The following is an 18810-nucleotide window of genomic DNA, read 5'->3' as shown; positions in this document are numbered from 1 at the left end:
CTCTTCTTTATACTGCGACGTGACCCTCGTGACCTTTGACCTGTTGCTGTCATGCATCCTGGTATCTCTCTGTGCCCCCACGTGCGTCACCCCCTGCAGAGCCACGTGCTTTCTTGCTGGGCACCTTTGCCTAATGTAATACAGCTGAACTCTCAGGCTCTTGTCTGTTGTGTGCTCTTGTATAAATCCGAGTGCAGTGAGCGCCCTTGTCTATACAGACTCATGCGCTTTTCCAGCAATTTCCTCAGGATATGTTCCTCACCTTCTTAAGTCCCGTGGTTTACATTTCACTAATACTTAAAAAAAACCTTACAATTTTATCTTTGCTGTTCTAATGGGCAGAAAACCATCTCGTTGTTTAGAACTGATGTCTTCTAGTCGGAGCCGTTAAAGGGCTGGGGCAGGGCCTCGGGAGGCTGGGCAGAACAGTGTGAGCCCTCCGTAGTGCAGCCAAGGGGAGCGGCAGCCCGCGGGAGGGTGGGCTCGGATGTTGGGGAGCCGCATGCGTGTGGAGGGCTGGTTCTGACGCCCGGCGCGGAAGGGCTGCCCCTGGCCCAGGTTTGTCCAGCCCATAGGGAGCCACCATCCTGTCCCAGTCAGGGTTCCAGCCATGGATGGGAATCATCTGGCAGTCCCCAGACTCCTCTGTGATTGGAGGGGATGAACTAGAGGCAAGTGGCTTGGCCAGGGGACAGCAGCTGGTGAGTGTGGATGCCCCACGGCAAGCCCTCAGCACATTCTGTGCAGGGAGGAGGGTGCCTTCCGGTCCTGCCTCTTCTGGGGCTCAGGTCATGACCTCTGCGGGGGGAGTTGGCCTAGGTGTTGTGTTGGTGTGATTGCAAGAGAACATCTGGCTTGCTTTCCTTGTCCCCAAAATAGTTTTGTATTTATTTTCGTTTCCCTTTGTTTCACACTGTGGGACCCAGGGTGAGCCAGCTGCCCGAGTGGGACACCAGGCGGAGTCCAGGGTGTCAGATCCTGTTTGAGAAGGGTTCCCGAGGGCTGGGATTGATGAGGAGCAGAAGGAGTGCCAGGGGCTCTGGCCACCAAGGCAGACTCTGGGTGTCCTGCTGCACCCTTCAGCCAATGTCACCCACCTGGGGTATGTGGGGGCTGGCCCACGGAGCGGGGCCAGGAGGCGCAGCGGGCAGAGAGGGGCTCACGGAAGGCTGGAGACAAAGGAGCTGCGTGTGGGAATGCCATTTGGGAGAGCTGTGTCAGGGGACATCTGGGTTCTTCTCCCACCTCTGCCGTCTTTGACAACATCTTACAACTCTCTGAGCCTCGGTTTCCCAACTTCTGAAATGTTGGAGATAATTCCTAGTCACAAAATTTGCTGGGTGCGTCTCCTGAAATAGTGCATATGCATATAGCCTCAGTGCATAGCATAACCCTTACACACACACACACTCACCAATGCACACACAGGCACATGTATGCACTTGTATGCACACACACACATGCACAAACACGCACACATGTGGAAAAGTTATGTAAACTATACAGTAATTCTAACCTGAAGCTTTTCTTCCTGTTGGGTAGGTTTAAAATAGAGAGTAAATATAGAATTCTCTGGAAGTCGTTAATTGTTCTTTCAAGTAAATGCTAACGATGATGATGGTGATAATGGCCAGTGCTGTCAGAGCGCCTCTGAGTGCAGAGCAAGCCTTACCTGTGCGTGCTGTCACGCTGTCGCAGGGTGGAAGCCGTCCTGCTATGGGTTAATGGGATTGTGTCACTTGGGATCTGAAGTCCTAGGGCCAAGGGATCCTGATCTCTGGAGACCCTCCCAGGAGATCAGATGGGCAATAATCACAATGTTTGACTTACCATTTATGATTAAACCGTGGAGCATCTGTCGTCCTTCCTTCTCGGGGGGTTTGTGATGTGTGGACTGACAGGACACGGAGATTCAGAGTGACCCTTGTCATTTGTCATTTGCAGGCTCCAGTGGGTTCCTCACCACCTGCATCTCTCTGCGGTGACAAGCCGTCCAGGTGAGTGTCCCTCACCGAAGCTCATCTGTGAGCATCTGGCCTTGGGTGAGACCTCGTAGAGGAAGCCTGGGCGTGGGGTGATTTTATTCTTTATTAATTTCTTTTTTGATTTTAAAAATAAATTCTCAAAGGAGGTACATACCATGGTTATGTCCTTTTTTCTGGATGTGAGCTCCCAGCATTAGAGGCCCGGGTTGTGGGGACACGTGGTTGTCTTTCAGTAAATCGTCACATTGCTGGGGCTCGATTGTGAATCTGTAACTTTGGGTGAGGTTTCAGGCTTGATTCTAGCACGTGGGATGAGCTCGCTCTTTGCCTCCATCAGGGCAGGTGCCTGGAGGGACTGCCACAGCCAGTGCTCCTGCATGGACCGTCCCTCGCAGAGGACTGTAATTCATGCAGAAGTCAAATTATTATTATTTTTTTGTGTCAGTTTTCCAAAGAAATCTGACTTGATTTTTAAAAGCAATCAGAACTCTTGCATCCATGTTTGGTGAATAAGGTAGAGAAAAAAATCTTGGGAATTATTTGGATCCTAGTCTGAATAAATCAACTGTAAAAAATAAGTTTATAATTTGGATATTTGATGATGTTTCTTTTAGGTGTGATAATGGCATTGTAGATGTTTTCAAAGTGTCTTTATCTTTTGTTTGTTTGTTTGTTTTTGGTGAGGAAGATTGACCCTGAGCTAACATCTGTTGCCCATCTCCCTCTTTTTGCTTGAGGAAGAATGACCCTGAGCTAACATCTGTGCCCATCTTCCTCTAGTTCGTATATGGGATGCGTGGCCTTGATGAGCCATGTGTAGGTCTGTGCCCAGGATCTGAACCTGCACACCCCAGGCCACCTCAGTGGAGAGCGCAAACTCAACCACTACGCCACCAGCCCAGCCCCTAAAAAAGTGTCTTTATCTTTTAAAAATGAATACCAAGAAATTTATATTCTTTTTCATTTATAAGAATTTTTTCATTCATAATTTTCATTTTTCATTTATAATTTATATTCATTTATAAGGAACTTATAAATGAAATGACATACTATCTGGGATTTCCTCAAAGCAGTCCAAGTGGTGGAGGAGATAGCAGAGGGGTTGGATGGAAGAGCTTGGCTGTGGGTTAATTTTGAAGTTTGTTAAACCATGTTTTATATTTTTGAATTTTCCAATACTAAAGAAAGGAGAGAGAAACACATATAGCAGGAGTAGGTAATAAATAACAACCGCAAGCCCCCAAAGCTGGTGGTCGTGCTATGGATGGACGGAAACCGCCACCCCGTGAATGTCCTACATCCTGCTGGTTTCACTGCGGGCTGTCTCTGTCTTCGGTTGACCCCATCACCTCTCCCCTGGACCTTTTCCTTTTCGTCCCAACACCACCCACAGCCCTAGGGGCCTCTCCTGGGAGGGGCTCTCTGGCCAGCGGTGCCCACAGCACAGCCCTGGGGAGGGAGGGGGGCAGGGCTGGGATGCTGCATGCCAGACGGTTGTCCTGGGCTCGCCTGGGCTCTGGGCTCTCCCTACACCAGCCTGTCCTCACCAGCTCCTCCGCTCTGCTTGGCCTGATGTGCTTGGCATTTCTGCCCTCCCCCCTCCTCTATGCCCCATCTTCTTGCTCCTGATGCCTACCCTCATACCCTACCCCCTAGGCAGAGCCCGCACATGGCCCGTCTCATAGATGCCAGCCATCCCCTGCCCTAGCTGAAACACCCCTTCATTATGCTGCTGCTGGAATCTCCCCCCAGGTCATCCCCTCCTCCTTGGGCTGTGGGCCCTGCACACCGGCCCTGGATGCTACGTGCAGACATAAGGAGTCCTTTGCAGATGTCTCCCAGCCTAGGCCTCTGCTCCTGTCAGGCCTGGCTGAACGTGCTTCTTCCCAGCTGCCTGGGGCTGACCTGATACCAGGGAGCGTGGATGAGGCTCCTCCTTCCAGGGCCCAGGCCTGCGACCCCACGCTCTCCTGCTGAGGCCCTCCGGCAGGCCTGTCCCTCGGGTGCCACAGCGCTGCCGTTGAACCTCTGCTCTTCCGTTTAGCCCGGCTTGGAGCTCGTGTTGTCCTGTCATGACTTTCGATTAGCGGATTTATGAGTGCCCTCCTGTCATGGGGAGATGCTAAGGGGATGTAGCCACAGTATATTCCAAGTCCAGTTCCTGTGGGAAGCAGTGAGGGGATGTCCCACATTTGCTGCTGCAGGTTCGTGGGCTGTTTCCTGACCAGCGCCCCCTCTCTTCTAGGCCTGCTGCGCTGAACCCCACCATGGAGGACGGCCGCGAGCTGGACCTCACCTACATCACCGAGCGCATCATTGCCGTGTCCTTCCCTGCGGGCTGTTCCGAGGAGTCCTACCTGCACAACCTGCAGGAGGTGACGCGCATGCTGAGGTCCAAACATGGGGACAACTACCTGGTGAGTGGGGGACAGTGAGCATGAGGACACTGAGCATGAGGGCAGTGAGGGGACAGTGAGCATGAGGGCAGGTAGGGGACAGTGAGCATGAAGGCAGTGAGGGGACAGTGAGCATGAGGACAGTGAGGGGACAGTGAGCATGAGGATAGTGAGCATGAAGGCAGTGAGAGGACAGTAAGCATGAAGGCAGTGAGGGGACAGTGAGCATGAAGGCAGTGAGGGGACAATGAGCATGAGGACAGTAGGGGACAGTGAGCATGATGACAGTGAGAAGACAGTGAGCATGAGGACAGAAGGGGACAGTGAGCATGAAGAGAGTGAGCATGAGGGCAGTGAGGGGACGGTGAGCATGAGGACAGTAGGGGACAGTGAGCATGAAGGCAGTGAGGGGACAGTGAGCATGAGGACAGTAGGGGACAGTGAGCATGAAGGCAGTGAGGGGACAGTGAGCATGAGGACAGTAGGGGACACGGAGCATGAAGGCAGTGAGGGGATGGTGAGCATGAGGACAGTAGGGGACACGGAGCATGAAGGCAGTGAGGGGACGGTGAGCATGAGGACAGTAGGGGACACGGAGCATGAAGGCAGTGAGGGGACAGTGAGCATGAGGACAGTAGAGGACATGGAGCATGAAGGCAGTGAGGGGACGGTGAGCATGAGGACAGTAGGGGACAGTGAGCATGAAGGCAGTGAGGGGACAGTGAGCATGAGGACAGTAGGGGACACGGAGCATGAAGGCAGTGAGGGGACAGTGAGCATGAGGACAGTAGAGGACATGGAGCATGAAGGCAGTGAGGGGACGCTGAGCATGAGGACAGTAAGGAGACAGTGAGCATGAGGACAGTAGAGGACATGGAGCATGAAAGCAGTGAGGGACACTGAGCATGAGGACAGTGAGGGACACTGAGCATGAGGACAGTGAGAGACACTGAGCATGAGGGCAGTGAGGGACACTGAGCATTAGGGCAGTGAGGGACACTGAGCATGAGGACAGTGAGGGACACTGAGCATGAGGGCAGTGAGGGACACTGAGCATGAGGACAGTGAGGGACACTGAGCATGAGGGCAGTGAGGGACACTGAGCATGAGGGCAGTGAGGGACACTGAGCATGAGGGCAGTGAGGGACACTGAGCATGAGGGCAGTGAGGGACACTGAGCATGAGGGCAGTGAGGGACACTGAGCATGAGGGCAGTGAGGGACACTGAGCATGAGGGCAGTGAGGGACACTGAGCATGAGGGCAGTGAGGGACACTGAGCATGAGGACAGTAGGGGACAGTGAGCATGAGGGCATTGAGGGACACTGAGCATGAGGACAGTAGGGGACAGTGAGCATGAGGGCAGTGAGGGACACTGAGCATGAGGACAGTGAGAGACACTGAGCATGAGGGCATTGAGGGACACTGAGCATGAGGACAGTAGGGGACAGTGAGCATGAGGGCAGTGAGGGACACTGAGCATGAGGACAGTGAGAGACACTGAGCATGAGGGCAGTGAGGGACACTGAGCATGAGGACAGTGAGAGACACTGAGCATGAGGGCATTGAGGGACACTGAGCATGAGGACAGTAGGGGACAGTGAGCATGAGGGCAGTGAGGGACACTGAGCATGGGTATAGCGAGAATGCACTGAGTTTGCTGAAATTGGAAGAAGGCACCCGCGTGTCCTGGGGACGGTCATGGCCTGCAGGGTGGGGTGCAGTCCGTCCCTCTAGGTCAGGTACTTTGGGATCCTGGTTTACAAGGGGGAGGATGGGCTCACACAGCGCAGTGGCTTTGGTCCTGGCTGTGCTGCCCTGCCAGTGCTGTGGAGAGCCAGGAGTCCCCACAGGGAGCAGCCAGAATACAATAGCCTTGGCTGCAGGCTGTGGCCCCCGTGCCCTCTGAGGGTGGACAGGCCTTATCCATGTGATTGACTTTCCCTGCCCTCAGGACAGGGCCAGCCAGCCTCCCCCAACGGGGACAGGTGTCCCTGCTATCAAAAAGCACGTTCTCTCCCTTGTCCTGAGATAGATCCGGAGGACAAGGGGTGGGTGTTCCAGAAGCCAGTGTCTGCCCTGGAGACAGTGGATGGCTCCATTTTCAAAACACATGTGTGAAGTTGGCGGATGGAGCCCACGTCTGGCCTGTGGAAAAGCGTAGACCAGCCTTTCCCTGCTTCCCTCCTGCATCCCTGGTTCCATGTGTTCCCATCGTGCCAGCCTGTCCCACAGGCTGCTCCATCTGCCCTGTGGGCGCTGGCCAGTGACTTAGGTTACAGCCCCCTCGCACCTCCCAGCCCGGCCCTGGGCGGCCTCCTTATCTCCATCAAAGCAGCTAATCTTTACCCTCAGCGACAAGGCCGTTATTGTCCTCCTTATCAGCCCCATCCCATGACAAAGGGGCTGGCGGCAGGTGGCCCCACTGATGGCTGACTTCCTGCAGCCTCTGCCCCAAATGCTCTCCTCCAGAGCGGCCAGTGCAGGAGCCCAGGAGGCTCCGCCTGCTCCCAAGGACCTGCTGCTGTCCCCCGCCACCCGTCCCCTGCCACGGCCTGCTTACCGGCAGGGAAAGCGGCGTGGAAGCCCCCAAGGTCGTCTGCCTGTGTCCTCGGGGCTCTGCGTCTCCAGGACTTCTGCCTGTCTCGTAGAGGGGTCTGCCCGCCAGAGCCTGGTCTCCCTCTTGACCCCTCACCCTGGCAGTCGGCACACGCTGAGTCCCACTCCACATTCCCTGCCGCCTCCCCTGCTCACTGTCCCCAGAGAGCTGGTGAGACTGTCGCCTGGGGCTGGGGTCTGGGCAGTTCCTGCCTTCACACCGGGGGGGCCCTCATCGGGGCAGAGCTCCCTGCAGAGTGGCTGGGCCGGGGGTCTCCGCCTGGTTTTGGGAGGAGGGCCTTTTTGAAAAGTCGGAAGAAAGACGCCCGTGTGTGTCTTGTACAGTTCCTGAGTTAAGAGCCCTTGGTGGACACCTCTCCCTTCCCCACACACATCCGAATTTCGTCCTCTGACCATCGAAGGTGGAGACAACGAACCCCCAGACCACTGACTGAGGCGTTCAGGGGGCGAGTCTCATCAGGCCAGAGGGGCCAGGGCCTCTGTGGAAGGTGGGCCACGGGCCTGGTAATTCTGAAGTGGGCCGGGCCCGTGTTTCAGAGGTCCAGGAGGCAGCCTGTGTCCGGCTGAAGGAACTGGGATCCAATCAGGGCAAAGGCGGCCCCCCACTTGTAAGCTGGGAGGTGCTGTGCCACCTGGACAAACTGTCCCGTCTGCTCTCCTCAGTGTCCAGTCTCTGAAATGAGAGGGACGTGTGTTAATTTCTCAGGCCCCTTGCTGCTCTGACGTTGTCCTTCCTTTTTCTTTACTAAGGTGTGCTCAGGTCCTACCTGAGACTTGCTTGTCCCTGAGCGGTGAGTGGCTCTGGGCTGTTTCTGAATGTCGGGGCCTCAGCTCCTCGCAGGCCAGGCTGGCCACACACCGAGGCAGGGACGGCCTCCTTGCTGTGTCCCCTCTCCCCAGGAAGCCCGTGCTTTCTGGGGGCAAGGCCAATCCCGTAGGATTCCGTATGCCATCCTTATGTATTTGTTTTATTTTGTTTGTTTTTTATTCCATGACAATTATCTGTCTATACATTTCAGCCTTTTATAGTCCTTGATACCTCAAAGGCAAATGGTGTATGAAAATGCACTTGTGTTTTCTCTTTGATCTCTGAGGACGTTGACTTGTCTAACAGCTTTTTATTTGCCCTTTGTAGGTATTGAACCTTTCGGAAAAGAGATATGACCTCACAAAGCTTAACCCAAAGGTACGGACCTTGGGCCTTGATGTTCTGAGTTACATAGACTGGCGGTGAGGCTTCTCCTGCTCACCAGCAAGAGTGTGTTGTGAGTCTTTGTGGAGTGTGCCTTGATGAGAGGTATTAGGAACTGTTCATATCCGTGGGTTATTTTTTTAAATTCATTTTCTGTTAGTCTGAAATAATCATAATTTCACAGGAAGTTACAAAAATAGTACACAGAGATCCGATGTGCCCCTGACCCAGTCTCCCTTAATGGTACATCTTGCATAATTAATAGTAAAATATTAGTGCCAGGAAGTTGACCTTGGTTCAGTCCACAGACCGCGTTCAACTTCCACTGGGTGTACATGCAGCTGCGTGTGTGTGCGCGGTTCCCTGGCATCTCGTACCATGTAGGTTTTTGTCACTACCACCACCATCAAATACAGAGCGTTTCCACCCCAGGGATCTCCCTCCTGTCGCCTCTGTACAATTGTCGTCCTCCATCCATTATTCTTTTCACTAGTAAAGATTTAGGGGGAAATTTTTAAGGTTGCGTAAATGTAAGTTATGGCATATGTGCTATATATGTTCCATATGTTGGAATATTTTGCAGCCATTAGAGTAAAAAAAAAGTAACTTGATGAATTGCCTGTTTTAACAAAAGCAGAGTATAGAATTTATGTATACTAGCGTCTCAACTCTGTTAAATGTACATAGAGTGTCTAAAGGATTCGTCAGAATGTTACTGCCTCATCTCTCAGAGGTGAGAGGGTGTGACTTTTTCTGCTTCCTGGCAGTTTTCTGAGTTTTTCCATCCTTTTACACTATTTGCATTGCTTTTCTATTAATCTCTGCCTCCTCTCCCCACTTAAAACGTCTGCCACTGTAGGTGTTAGACTGGGGGTGTGCGTCAAGTTGCTTGGAGTTGCTGATTTTTGTACACAGACCCACTGTGCTTCTTTCCATGTGATCAAGACTTTCTTTGTTCCTGCTCCCAGTTGTGAGCAAGGTTTGAAGGCGCTTCCTCCCTGGGGGGCAGGTCCCTGTCCTTTGAGGAGTGTGTTTCTCCCAAGCTTGCACAATCGGCCTCTCTCTGAGACTTTGTCTGCACCATGCGTGGGGGAACAGCTCGCTGCATTTTCCCAAACTGCGATTTTAGTCTGAATGGAGGAATTTTGGCAGGAGCTTGGGCCAAGAACTCCTATTTCAGATCTTGCCAGGCCTTGGCCCCTCCCCGGGAGCCTTGCACCATTAGCGGCTCCTGAAAGCCCTTCTGGAATTGTCATTCCAGCTGCAGAAGAGCAGATAAGACCCAGGGACAGAAGTCTCAAGGGGGCAACATAATCCTTCATAGTTTTCTTTCCAGTGAAGGAGCCTGGCCGCAATTCCCATGAAGTTTTGGAAAAGGAACACGCAGCGTCTTTCTTTACTCTCGACTGAAATATTTTGGTAAATAAGAAAAGCCATCGTGAGATGGCCTCAGAGGCCCTCCAGAGATGGATACCAGGAAGCCCCTTCTCTCTCTCGTTGCAGATTCTGGACGTGGGCTGGCCAGAGCTGCATGCGCCACCCCTGGATAAGGTGTGCACCATCTGCAAGGCCCAGGAGTCCTGGCTGAACAGCGACCCCCAGCACGTGGTTGTCATCCACTGCAGGGTGAGCCCCGCCTCCACGCTCGGGGGTCCAGTGGGACCACCTTTTCACTCCAACTTCCAGCTCTGTAGGCATTTGTGGTTAGGTTTTCATACTTGACCTTAAAAACAAGAGTCATCCCACCTCCCAGAGTTTGGCTTCAGAGTTTATAGGATTGAAGTCCCTGAATGCGTAGCTGGACATTTTGAAATGAATGAAGGATACCAATAAGAATGAATTCTTTCATTTTCATGCATTTTGATTTTTCAGGGAAAGTCCTCTTTTAAAAAGAGAAGAGCATGGTTACAATACACGGCCTTGGACTTCCGGTGCTGCTGAGTCATGGTTATTGATTGACTTGAGATTGGGGGCAGGATGCTGAGGCAGCAGGCAGATGGTCCTTTCCATGCCCACCGCCCAATGGGGACGTGACATGTCCACCCTCCCAGGGTGGCTGGGGGCTAGCTGTGGAAACGGTAGCACATCGTCCTGGCTGCCCAGGCACACTTGTCAGCCGGGCATTGTCCTGGCTGCCCTTAACCTGCTTTGTATCCTCCTCCAACCCCCTGGGACACTTCCTCTGACATCTCCTGTTTCTCAATGGCCCTGGATTGTTCATAGGCTCTTCCTGTACTATCTCTGATTCCTCAAACCTGATTGGTGCTGAAGGGGAGTGAACAGGAGGCAAACTGACTGAGGGCTAAAGCATGTGGGCTTACCCCTCGGTAAGACACTTGTAGTACCCGAGGACAGGGATTTCCCCAGACACGCCTTGAGCAGGTGCAGCATGTGGGAGGAACACTGTGGGAAGGGAAGGTGCTGTGGGCGGGTCTTGGTCCCAGAAGGAACGGGCTGCGCCCTACTTTGTGCATTGTACACTCCTTTCTTATGACCATCAAAGCATCTCAAAAATATTGACACTTCCTCCTTGAAGTGTTTCTTCTTTCACACGCAGAAGCCACACAAAAATCCTTTGTATTATGGCACTTAGTTTAAAAGAACCTTCCTTTGGTTTATATCACACTTTCTATATTTCTTTCCTATAAGAGCACTAAGAGTTGCTTGTATAATGATGGATGTCAGCCAGCTCCTGACGCTGGCTAAAGCTTCTGCACTCATGCATTTGATGGGCGCTCGGTGTGGAGAAACATGCCTCCGGTGCACAAATGCCATTCGCTTCTCTCTGTTTCTCTCTCTTTTCTCACGTCTGACTTGATTACATTCTCCCACAAACAGCAGGTACTCCCATCAATTTTCTTCTCAAATTTTTTAAGTTAACCTGGGCTTTTTCAAAGATTGAGTTATATTAAGGAGCTTCTTTTCAAATTTGTGCTTTGGTGCAAACTTAAAAAAATAAGAAGAGAAGGTTTTGTCTTTTTTTTTCCCCAATTATTGTGTTTTCCATCAGGTGCGGCCTGATGATTTAGATGCAGTGAAGATGATCCTGATGGGTCATTGCTGCCTAGCATCACTTCCCAAGCCTTTCCGAGCCACATTCTGTAGCCCAGGGGTCCCAGAGCAGCAGCAGAGCCCGACCCTATGAGAAACGCAGGCCTGGCCCACCCAGCCCTGCTGCCAGCAGTGTCTCCAGAGGATTCTGGCACACTCTGGACCTTGAGAAGCACCCCGTCACCATTTATTCCATTTGGGTTGTTCACTTCAATTTTGTAATGAACTGAATTATAATATTATTTACAACATCTGGGTCACAAGTGACGAACTTCCTGTGTAGAGATCTCCAGAACGCGTGCTCTTCCTGAGCCACACCTGGCTCTCAGGATGAGTCTTGTTGGTGGGATTAACTAGGAACATGTTGAAACTTCTCAAAAAAGGATTTGCTCATCTCTTGCACTATTCTAGTGACGCGTGAACCATTTCCAAGATGTTCTAGAAAACGTGCCCTAAGAGAGAAGCACTCTTTTAATTTGAACTTGATGTCGACATTAAGAGAAGATCATTGAGGGGCTGGCCCCGTGGCCGAGTGGTTAAGTTCGCGCACTCCGCTGCAGGTGGCCGAGTGTTTCGTTGGTTCGAATCCTGGGTGCGGACATAGCACTGCTCATCAAACCACACTGAGGCAGCGTCCCATATGCCACAACTAGAAGGACCCTCAACGAAGAATATACAACTATGTACCAGGGGGTTTGGGGGAGAAAAAGGAAAAAAATAAAATCTAAAAAAAAGAAGAGAAGGTCATTGAAAGTGCTGCAGGGGCGAGATTGCTGACAGTTGCCAGAACCTGTGAGCTCTGCAGAATGTGCACTTCCTTCCTGACATGCCAGAAATGACTGACATTGCTGGCCTGTCTTGGCCTGGAGGGCAGACCCAGTGCCAGACTGCGATGTCCCTGCTCTCCTATTTGATGCAAAGGGTGGTATTTGTGTGGGTTTGCCTCAATCTCCCCTCTTAACCATCCACCCACTGGTTACTGATTGAGCAGAAATAGCCTACGGTCCTCCTGGAAGGTTTCATCCTCCACACTGTTTGTTTTTGAGTGGGTGGTGAAAGACGCCCACAGCAAATTGTGCAGTCAGCAATTCTGAGTTTAGTTAAGATCAGACGAAAACTTCAAGTCCTAAAAAATGTGGCTTGCACTGGAAGACCTCATAGCCATAAATGAGCAACTGCTGGGAGACGGAAGTGGTGAGCACCACCATGTGTGCCCGATTTGGCAGCGGTGTTCACTTAGGTGGATTTATGCAAGAAACGTACCAGTAGCTGTGTGCCAGGAGTCACTGGAAAGGGCCCATCGTGTGCCTGCACTGAGTATCTGCAAGCACACATAGGACTTCACAGGACGGAGAGAAGGGTGCCTCTAGGTGACGTTTATACGTGATTGTGGGTCTTTCAGAACTTTGACTTGAATTTCCTCAGTCGTCCCTTTTTAAGAATAGACTTAGGGGTCTTTATGTTGCTGGCCTTTTGTAATTCTATAACAAGGTTGCTAAGTTTTCTTGAAAGACCTGGGCAGTAAGCACTCTAGGCTTTGAGGGCCCTGCCATCTTGCCGTAACTTGCCGTTGCCGAGTGGAAATAACCCCTGACGTACCTAAACAGGTGGGTGTGGCCCTGGTCCAGTCAAACTTTATGTAGGGACACTGAAATTTGAACTTCATATGATTTTCATGTGCCATGGAATATTATGCTTTTAATTTTTCTTCAACTGTTTAAAAACATCATAGCAACTCTAACTCACAGGTTGTAGGGACACAGGCAGTATGCAGAAGTGGCTCATCGACTGTGGTTTGCTGACCACTGTTCTAGGTCAGGGCAGTATGTTCTAGAAGGTTTGCTGACTGCTGTTCTGGGTGAGGGCAGCCTGTCATGTAGCTGTGGTGCTTCAGGCTCCTTCTCCTGTTGGTACTGTTGGCTCGTGGTTCCGGCTGGGTGGCCCGGTCTGGGCTGTGTGTGTCTATGATTACGGATTGAGCACTGCGTTTTCCATAACGCTGCTGGACAGTGGTCCCCTGGGTGTGACCAGGCAGGGCTGGTTGGGGGTGCCAGCAACATTGCAATGGTGCCAGCACGCTGGAATCTGCTGTCCTGCAGCTCTGGACTTCTCTGGGCTGTGTGCAGCCCTCAGAGCCACAAGCCTGTGGAGGTGTTCAGTCTCTGTCACCTGGGTAATTAAGTCATGCTAATTGCTCCCACCCTGACGCAGTTTCTTCCAACCTCATTGGGAAATGGTGAATTGACTGGCTGCCTCTGTGCAGAGCTGCCCTCAGGGGTGTCCACGGATGCCCCAGGCAGCACTGCTCCCGCTGTGGGCACCCAGTGTATACAGTCCCTGCGACAGGGTGCTGCCATCCCCCGGAACAGGGACAGGACGCGGGGACGCTGGCTTCCCCTCCAACACAGGCTCCTTGGCATCCTCTGAATGAATGAATGTTTTCCTGTTCTAATTAGATCTCTGCCATGGGATTCGAGAGAAAATCAGTTCCTCTTTTTGTCTCCTGCAGGGTGGAAAGGGACGCATCGGAGTGGTCATTTCATCCTACATGCACTTCACCAACGTCTCGGCCAGGTAGGAGGGAAGCATCCATGCTGCCGTGGCATTGGGAAGCTCTGAGACTGGGCGAGGAGGACACTGGAGCCTGGGGGCTGGCCTGGAGGCCGCGGCTTGGCTGACCCGTGCCCTCGTGCCCCTGGTGCCTAGAAACCTAGCTCCAGCTAAGGGTTTACCCTCATGAGAAGGACATCTTCCTAGGTGTGCAGCTATGTATGATTCATGCTGAAGACTTCCATGCAGACATCGAAAATAAAGTGAGCACACTGCCATTCTCCAACAAAAACAATAGGGATAAACGTTACTGTTGTTAAAATCATGAGCAGGGCTGTCTCGTTGAATATCTCACACCCTGTAAATAGTAATGGCCACGGCTGCTGTGTTCTGCATTCACTGGGCCTCTGGGAAGCACTTTGCATATTTCCGTTTTCTCCGTCCATCCTCCTAAGTAACCCAGGAGGCAGCTATCATCACTCCCACTTTACAGATGAGGAAACTGAGGCTCGGCAGAGTTAGGCAGCTTGCTCATGGTCTCACGGCAGGCGAGCCCCATGGGGAGCCGGGTCTGGTCCAGTTCTCATGAGGTGGAAGAGTAATTGGGGGACTTGGGAGCTGCCACAGTGTGGGTATGGGTGCTGCTAGCAGGAGGCCAGTCCTATCAGCCAGGCACAACGGGCACAGCGAGGCCAGCGAGGCACTGGGCGTGAGCCAGCCCTCCTGGCTCTGGGGCAGCGCGAAGTGTGCCCAGATATACTTCCCCGAGCACACATCTCCGCTCACACTGAAATCCAGTTCAAAAATATCACTCTTTATGGGTTTTGCATCTGCATTGCCCTCTCTTTTCAATGGCCACTTTGTGAAGAATGAACTACTCCATTCTGGGGAAATATAAGCCTATTCATATTAGCCAATAAACCCTTTCCTTTCTAGCAGTAAGGCATGAAATTTGACTTTCCGAATGTTTTCTCTGGAAACAAATTGGGGAGCTCGTGCCTGCCAGGGAGGAAACCCAACCCCCCAGTGAAAATCATATCCCTTCTTGGTGATAATGAGCGTTTGTGTATGTGCCAGACGAGTTGAGATTCCTGTTCACATTGAATCCCTCAACGGAGCCAAAGGCATTGGTGAGAGACCGGACTTTGCCTGGCGGATTCTGGACAGAGCCCGCCCTCACGTGTCTGCCCGCAGCAGCGCAGCTCTGTCTGGGTCCCAAGTTCCATGTGCTGTGCGCAGTCCTGGCACTTGTAGAAAGTGCAGAGACTAAGAGGTTCATTCACTTAAAGCGCATCACTGACACTGTTTCTAAAAGCCCTCCTTTTTCCAAATAGTCAACGCATATTTCAGCTGCACGCGTCGGGTGATTTACGCGAATCTCTCTAGGCCTCGGGGTCCTCACCTGGGACATGGGAGTGATGGTTGTGCCTCGTGGGGTTTTATGACAATTCAGTGTGTTATTGTACATAAGGCACTTGGAACAGCACCAGTACTCAGGTATCAGCTGCCACACTCATAGGAGTAACAGTATTAAGTACTTTTCAATAAAATGGAGTGACACCACGACACTTTTGTAACCTGCTTTTCTAAATTAGCACCCTTTCCTAAATGTCTTCCCTGACATCATGTAAGTGACTGCATGGTTCTTCATTTGACAAATAGAATATTGCATAATTGAGCATTTGCTGATTTTGCCTAGCTAAAATCAGCTTCAGATGATTCTCCTCTTGAAAGTATGCCGTGATAACAGATTCTCACATATGCGTTTTTGATCATTTGTGCTGTCTGCCCCTTAGATGTTGTTCTCAGAAGTAGACTAATCACAGGGAGCATACATTTTTAACACCTTCGTCACAAACTGTGCTCCAAATCAAAACGCAAACTTCAAGTTGCAAAGTAGGAAGAAAATTCTTGTACCGGCCATAAAAGTAAGAGTTCAAGAAGGCAGAATCAGTGCTAATGTTATTATTACCAATAACAAGATTAACACTGCACATCAACATCGGCCAAAATGCATTATCAGCGTTTAATGACACAAGTAAATTCCAGAAAGAGGAATGCTTAACAGTGAATGGTGGATATGTAACTATACTTTTCTAGTTAAAAAACAAATGCGTTCAATGTGTGAAGTACTCAGTGTTTAAGTGGACCCTTCTGTTTGTGACAGCCCCACCAGCCCAGCCCCTTATTCAGACAAGTGCAAGCTGTGAGTTATCCATCTTATAGCGTGTGGTGAAAGTCAGGTCACGCTAAATTTCATGTTGAGTGCTTGCCTTTGTCCTTCTGCCTCTCTCTGCATGTTCTCTTCTAGGTCCTGTGTCTGTCCTTTTTCTGCAGGGACACATACACATTCTAAAGAGAGGGCCTACACTTAGATCAGATTTTTCAAGGAAGCTTTTGGCTCAGACAAGTCTTAGTGTGGACTTACTAGTGTCAAGTTCCACGATTTATGTGGAGTCAGATCAGGAAAGCCCATGGATGCCCCATTGTGGGGTTTCCTGAAGATGCTGCTGGGTGCACTTGGCGGCATTGTGGAGCTGGGGTTTAGAGGCCCACAGGTTGTTGGAGAGTCATTTCACACACGTGGCTCTGCAGCCCTGAGGCCTCGGATAGCTGTGCACTTCCTCCGGGCCACAGTATTCTGACCCCTCTGAAGCCTGTGGATAGACAGGACTCCCTGATGTGGCCCTCAGGCCATCCCCTGTGGGTCCCAGACTCACTTCTTGGGCTTGATGAGATGTCCAGGAACTGCAGTGCTCCAGGCATGGCCCAGGACCCTCCTGACCTGACACTTGGGTCTGCCGGCTGCCCTCGGCACGGCCCACTGAAACCTGCCTCCTTTGTTTGGAGCCAGTATGGCAATGGGACAGTTAGGATGCCAGGCCTGTGCCGCCGGTGAGAAATAGCTGCTGGGCGACTCTCCTGAGAGTGGTGGGTGGGGCGCAGCCAAGTGCCACACCCATGGGGTTTCAGACCTTGAAGCCCTGGCTTCCACTCCGGCCTGAGCGTATTCCTGTGGGGGGTTTGGGGTCCAAGGAGCGAGGCTAAAGTGGATGTACACGGCAGTAGCAAACAGTAACGCTCTTCTGGTTGCCATGGCTCAGCACAGCCACAGGGCCTGTCCCCTGTTCCCCAGCTTGCCATGGCAGCCACAGAGTTAATGCTCTCTCTCTCTTTTTCTGCTTCCCCAGCGCTGACCAGGCCCTCGACAGATTTGCAATGAAGAAGTTTTATGACGATAAAGTTTCAACTTTGATGCAGCCTTCCCAGAAGCGGTATGTATCTGTCCCGGAGCAGAGTGAAAAGGCAAATGAGGTTTTACATTTAAAAATGTAAGGACAGAAGAGGCACCTCCCCTGGCCAGCTGGGAAGAGGAGGGGAGGGCTTGTTGTCCGGAGGCGTGTGGGTGGTAGGGACCCCTGCCTGGCTCCACGTGGACCCCGACTCCCTTCCCACATGCTCAGCAATCGCATCCTATTGCGATTCTCTTTGCTCTGCTGGAACTGGGTTCTGTCTCCTGGACCAGAGGTCTGTAATGGGCTGGATTGTGAATGTTCTGGGCTTTGCAGGCCACTTGGTCTCTGTCACCACTAGTCTAACACAAAAGTGGCCCTCAGAGGTAGGAAATGAGTGAACTGGCTGTGTTCCAATAAAACTTTATCAATGCACAGGTTCCTGGTGGTAGTTGGCTGACTCCTGCAGTAGATGGTCAGCACCCGAGGCCAGGGGGTCTTTCTCTTCCCTTGGCCTCCCCTGGCCCACCTCCCCTTCTCTCCTGCCCTGAGTGTTCCTGGCAGATGCTGTGAAAGGGCCCTGAGGGAGCAGACTTCCTTTTGCTGCCCACCTCCAGGTGAATCCACGCTGTCACCCTGGCCCAGGTGGAGGAGGGTCAGGGCATGTGGCAGTGAGAAGGGCCCTAGCCGCCCTCCTTCCAGACCCACTTCCTCTGCGGATGGTGATGGAAGCTAAGCAAGTAGTCACTGCATTTTCATTTTAAAGCAAACAGCAGGGAATTTGCACAAGAATTGCCAAGGTAATTGCCAAGATGGCTTTCCTGCCCCTCACATCTGTTTCTTCAGTGCCAGAGGGCTTGGCCAGCACACGTGGGTGGACGGAAGATTCCACATCTAGGAGGCAGGGTCAGAGGTATGTTTGTTCAGGAGCTGGGTCTTGATATTTTGACCTGGGAAAGGGATTTCAAAGATTGCCAAAGGTACTTTTTCTTTTTGTCCACGATGTTTCCAGTGGCCAGGTCTGTTTGCGTTCAGACCCGGGTGCATTGACCGTGTGGGACCGTGGGTCTGAGCCTGACCGTGCCCTGCTCTGAGCAGTGGGCCCCGCAGGGAATGTGAGTTGCATAAAAACAGTGTTTTATTAGTATTACAGAAACCCCCCTTATCTGAGGTTTCAGATGTCCACTGGAGGTCTTGGAATGTATGCCTCGTGAATAAGTGGGGGGACTCTACACTTAAACAGCTCCTTGGTTCTATTTTGAACCATTAAGTGTCATTTCTCTTTTGAGCAGTTTGCAAAATGGTGGCTTTCGTAAGTGCTCCCAAGAGGAACGTGAGGGTAAACTGGGAGTAACCCACCCAAGGTGCTCAGCACACACCAGGGGACAATGTTTGCCTTGTTTCCTTCCTTTTTGTTTTTACCTTTTGACCCCCTTCACCCATCTCTTCCACCCTCCCACCTCTTGCAACCACCAATCTGTTCTCCATACCTTTGAGTTTGTTTTGTTTTGCTGTTTTTTTTTTTTGAATTCCACATATAAGTGATATCATACAGTATTTGTCTTTCTCTGTGTGACTTATTTCACTTAGCGTAATGCCCTCAAGGTCCATCCATGTTGTCTCAAATGGCAAGATTTCATTCATTTTTATGGTATTTTCCGTTGTATATATAGACCGCGTTTTCTTTATCTCTTCATCCATTGATGGACACTTAGGTTGTTTCCATATCTTGGCGATTATAAATAATACTGCAGTGAACATGAGGGTGCAGATATTTTTTCGAAT

General features: G+C 51.4%; 1 protein-coding gene across 26 annotated transcripts in view; it reads left to right on the top strand.

The window, feature by feature from the left end:
• The window catches only part of TNS3 (tensin 3), a 260512-nt gene that overhangs the window by 112841 nt on the left and 128861 nt on the right, over positions 1-18810 (top strand). For all 26 annotated transcript variants that reach the window (XM_070615538.1, XM_070615557.1, XM_070615541.1 and 23 more), the window contains 6 exons: positions 1945-1997; positions 4231-4402; positions 8135-8185; positions 9695-9817; positions 13752-13816; positions 16984-17067. In XM_070615538.1, coding sequence (XP_070471639.1) covers positions 4253-4402; positions 8135-8185; positions 9695-9817; positions 13752-13816; positions 16984-17067 — 473 coding nt within the window. In that variant the 5' untranslated portion in view covers positions 1945-1997; positions 4231-4252. The remainder of the gene's footprint in view (positions 1-1944; positions 1998-4230; positions 4403-8134; positions 8186-9694; positions 9818-13751; positions 13817-16983; positions 17068-18810) is intronic.

This window comes from Equus przewalskii, chromosome 4 (genome assembly GCF_037783145.1).
Source record: "Equus przewalskii isolate Varuska chromosome 4, EquPr2, whole genome shotgun sequence".
Lineage (NCBI taxonomy): Eukaryota > Metazoa > Chordata > Mammalia > Perissodactyla > Equidae > Equus > Equus przewalskii.
This window is presented reverse-complemented; position numbering and strand designations above follow the sequence as displayed.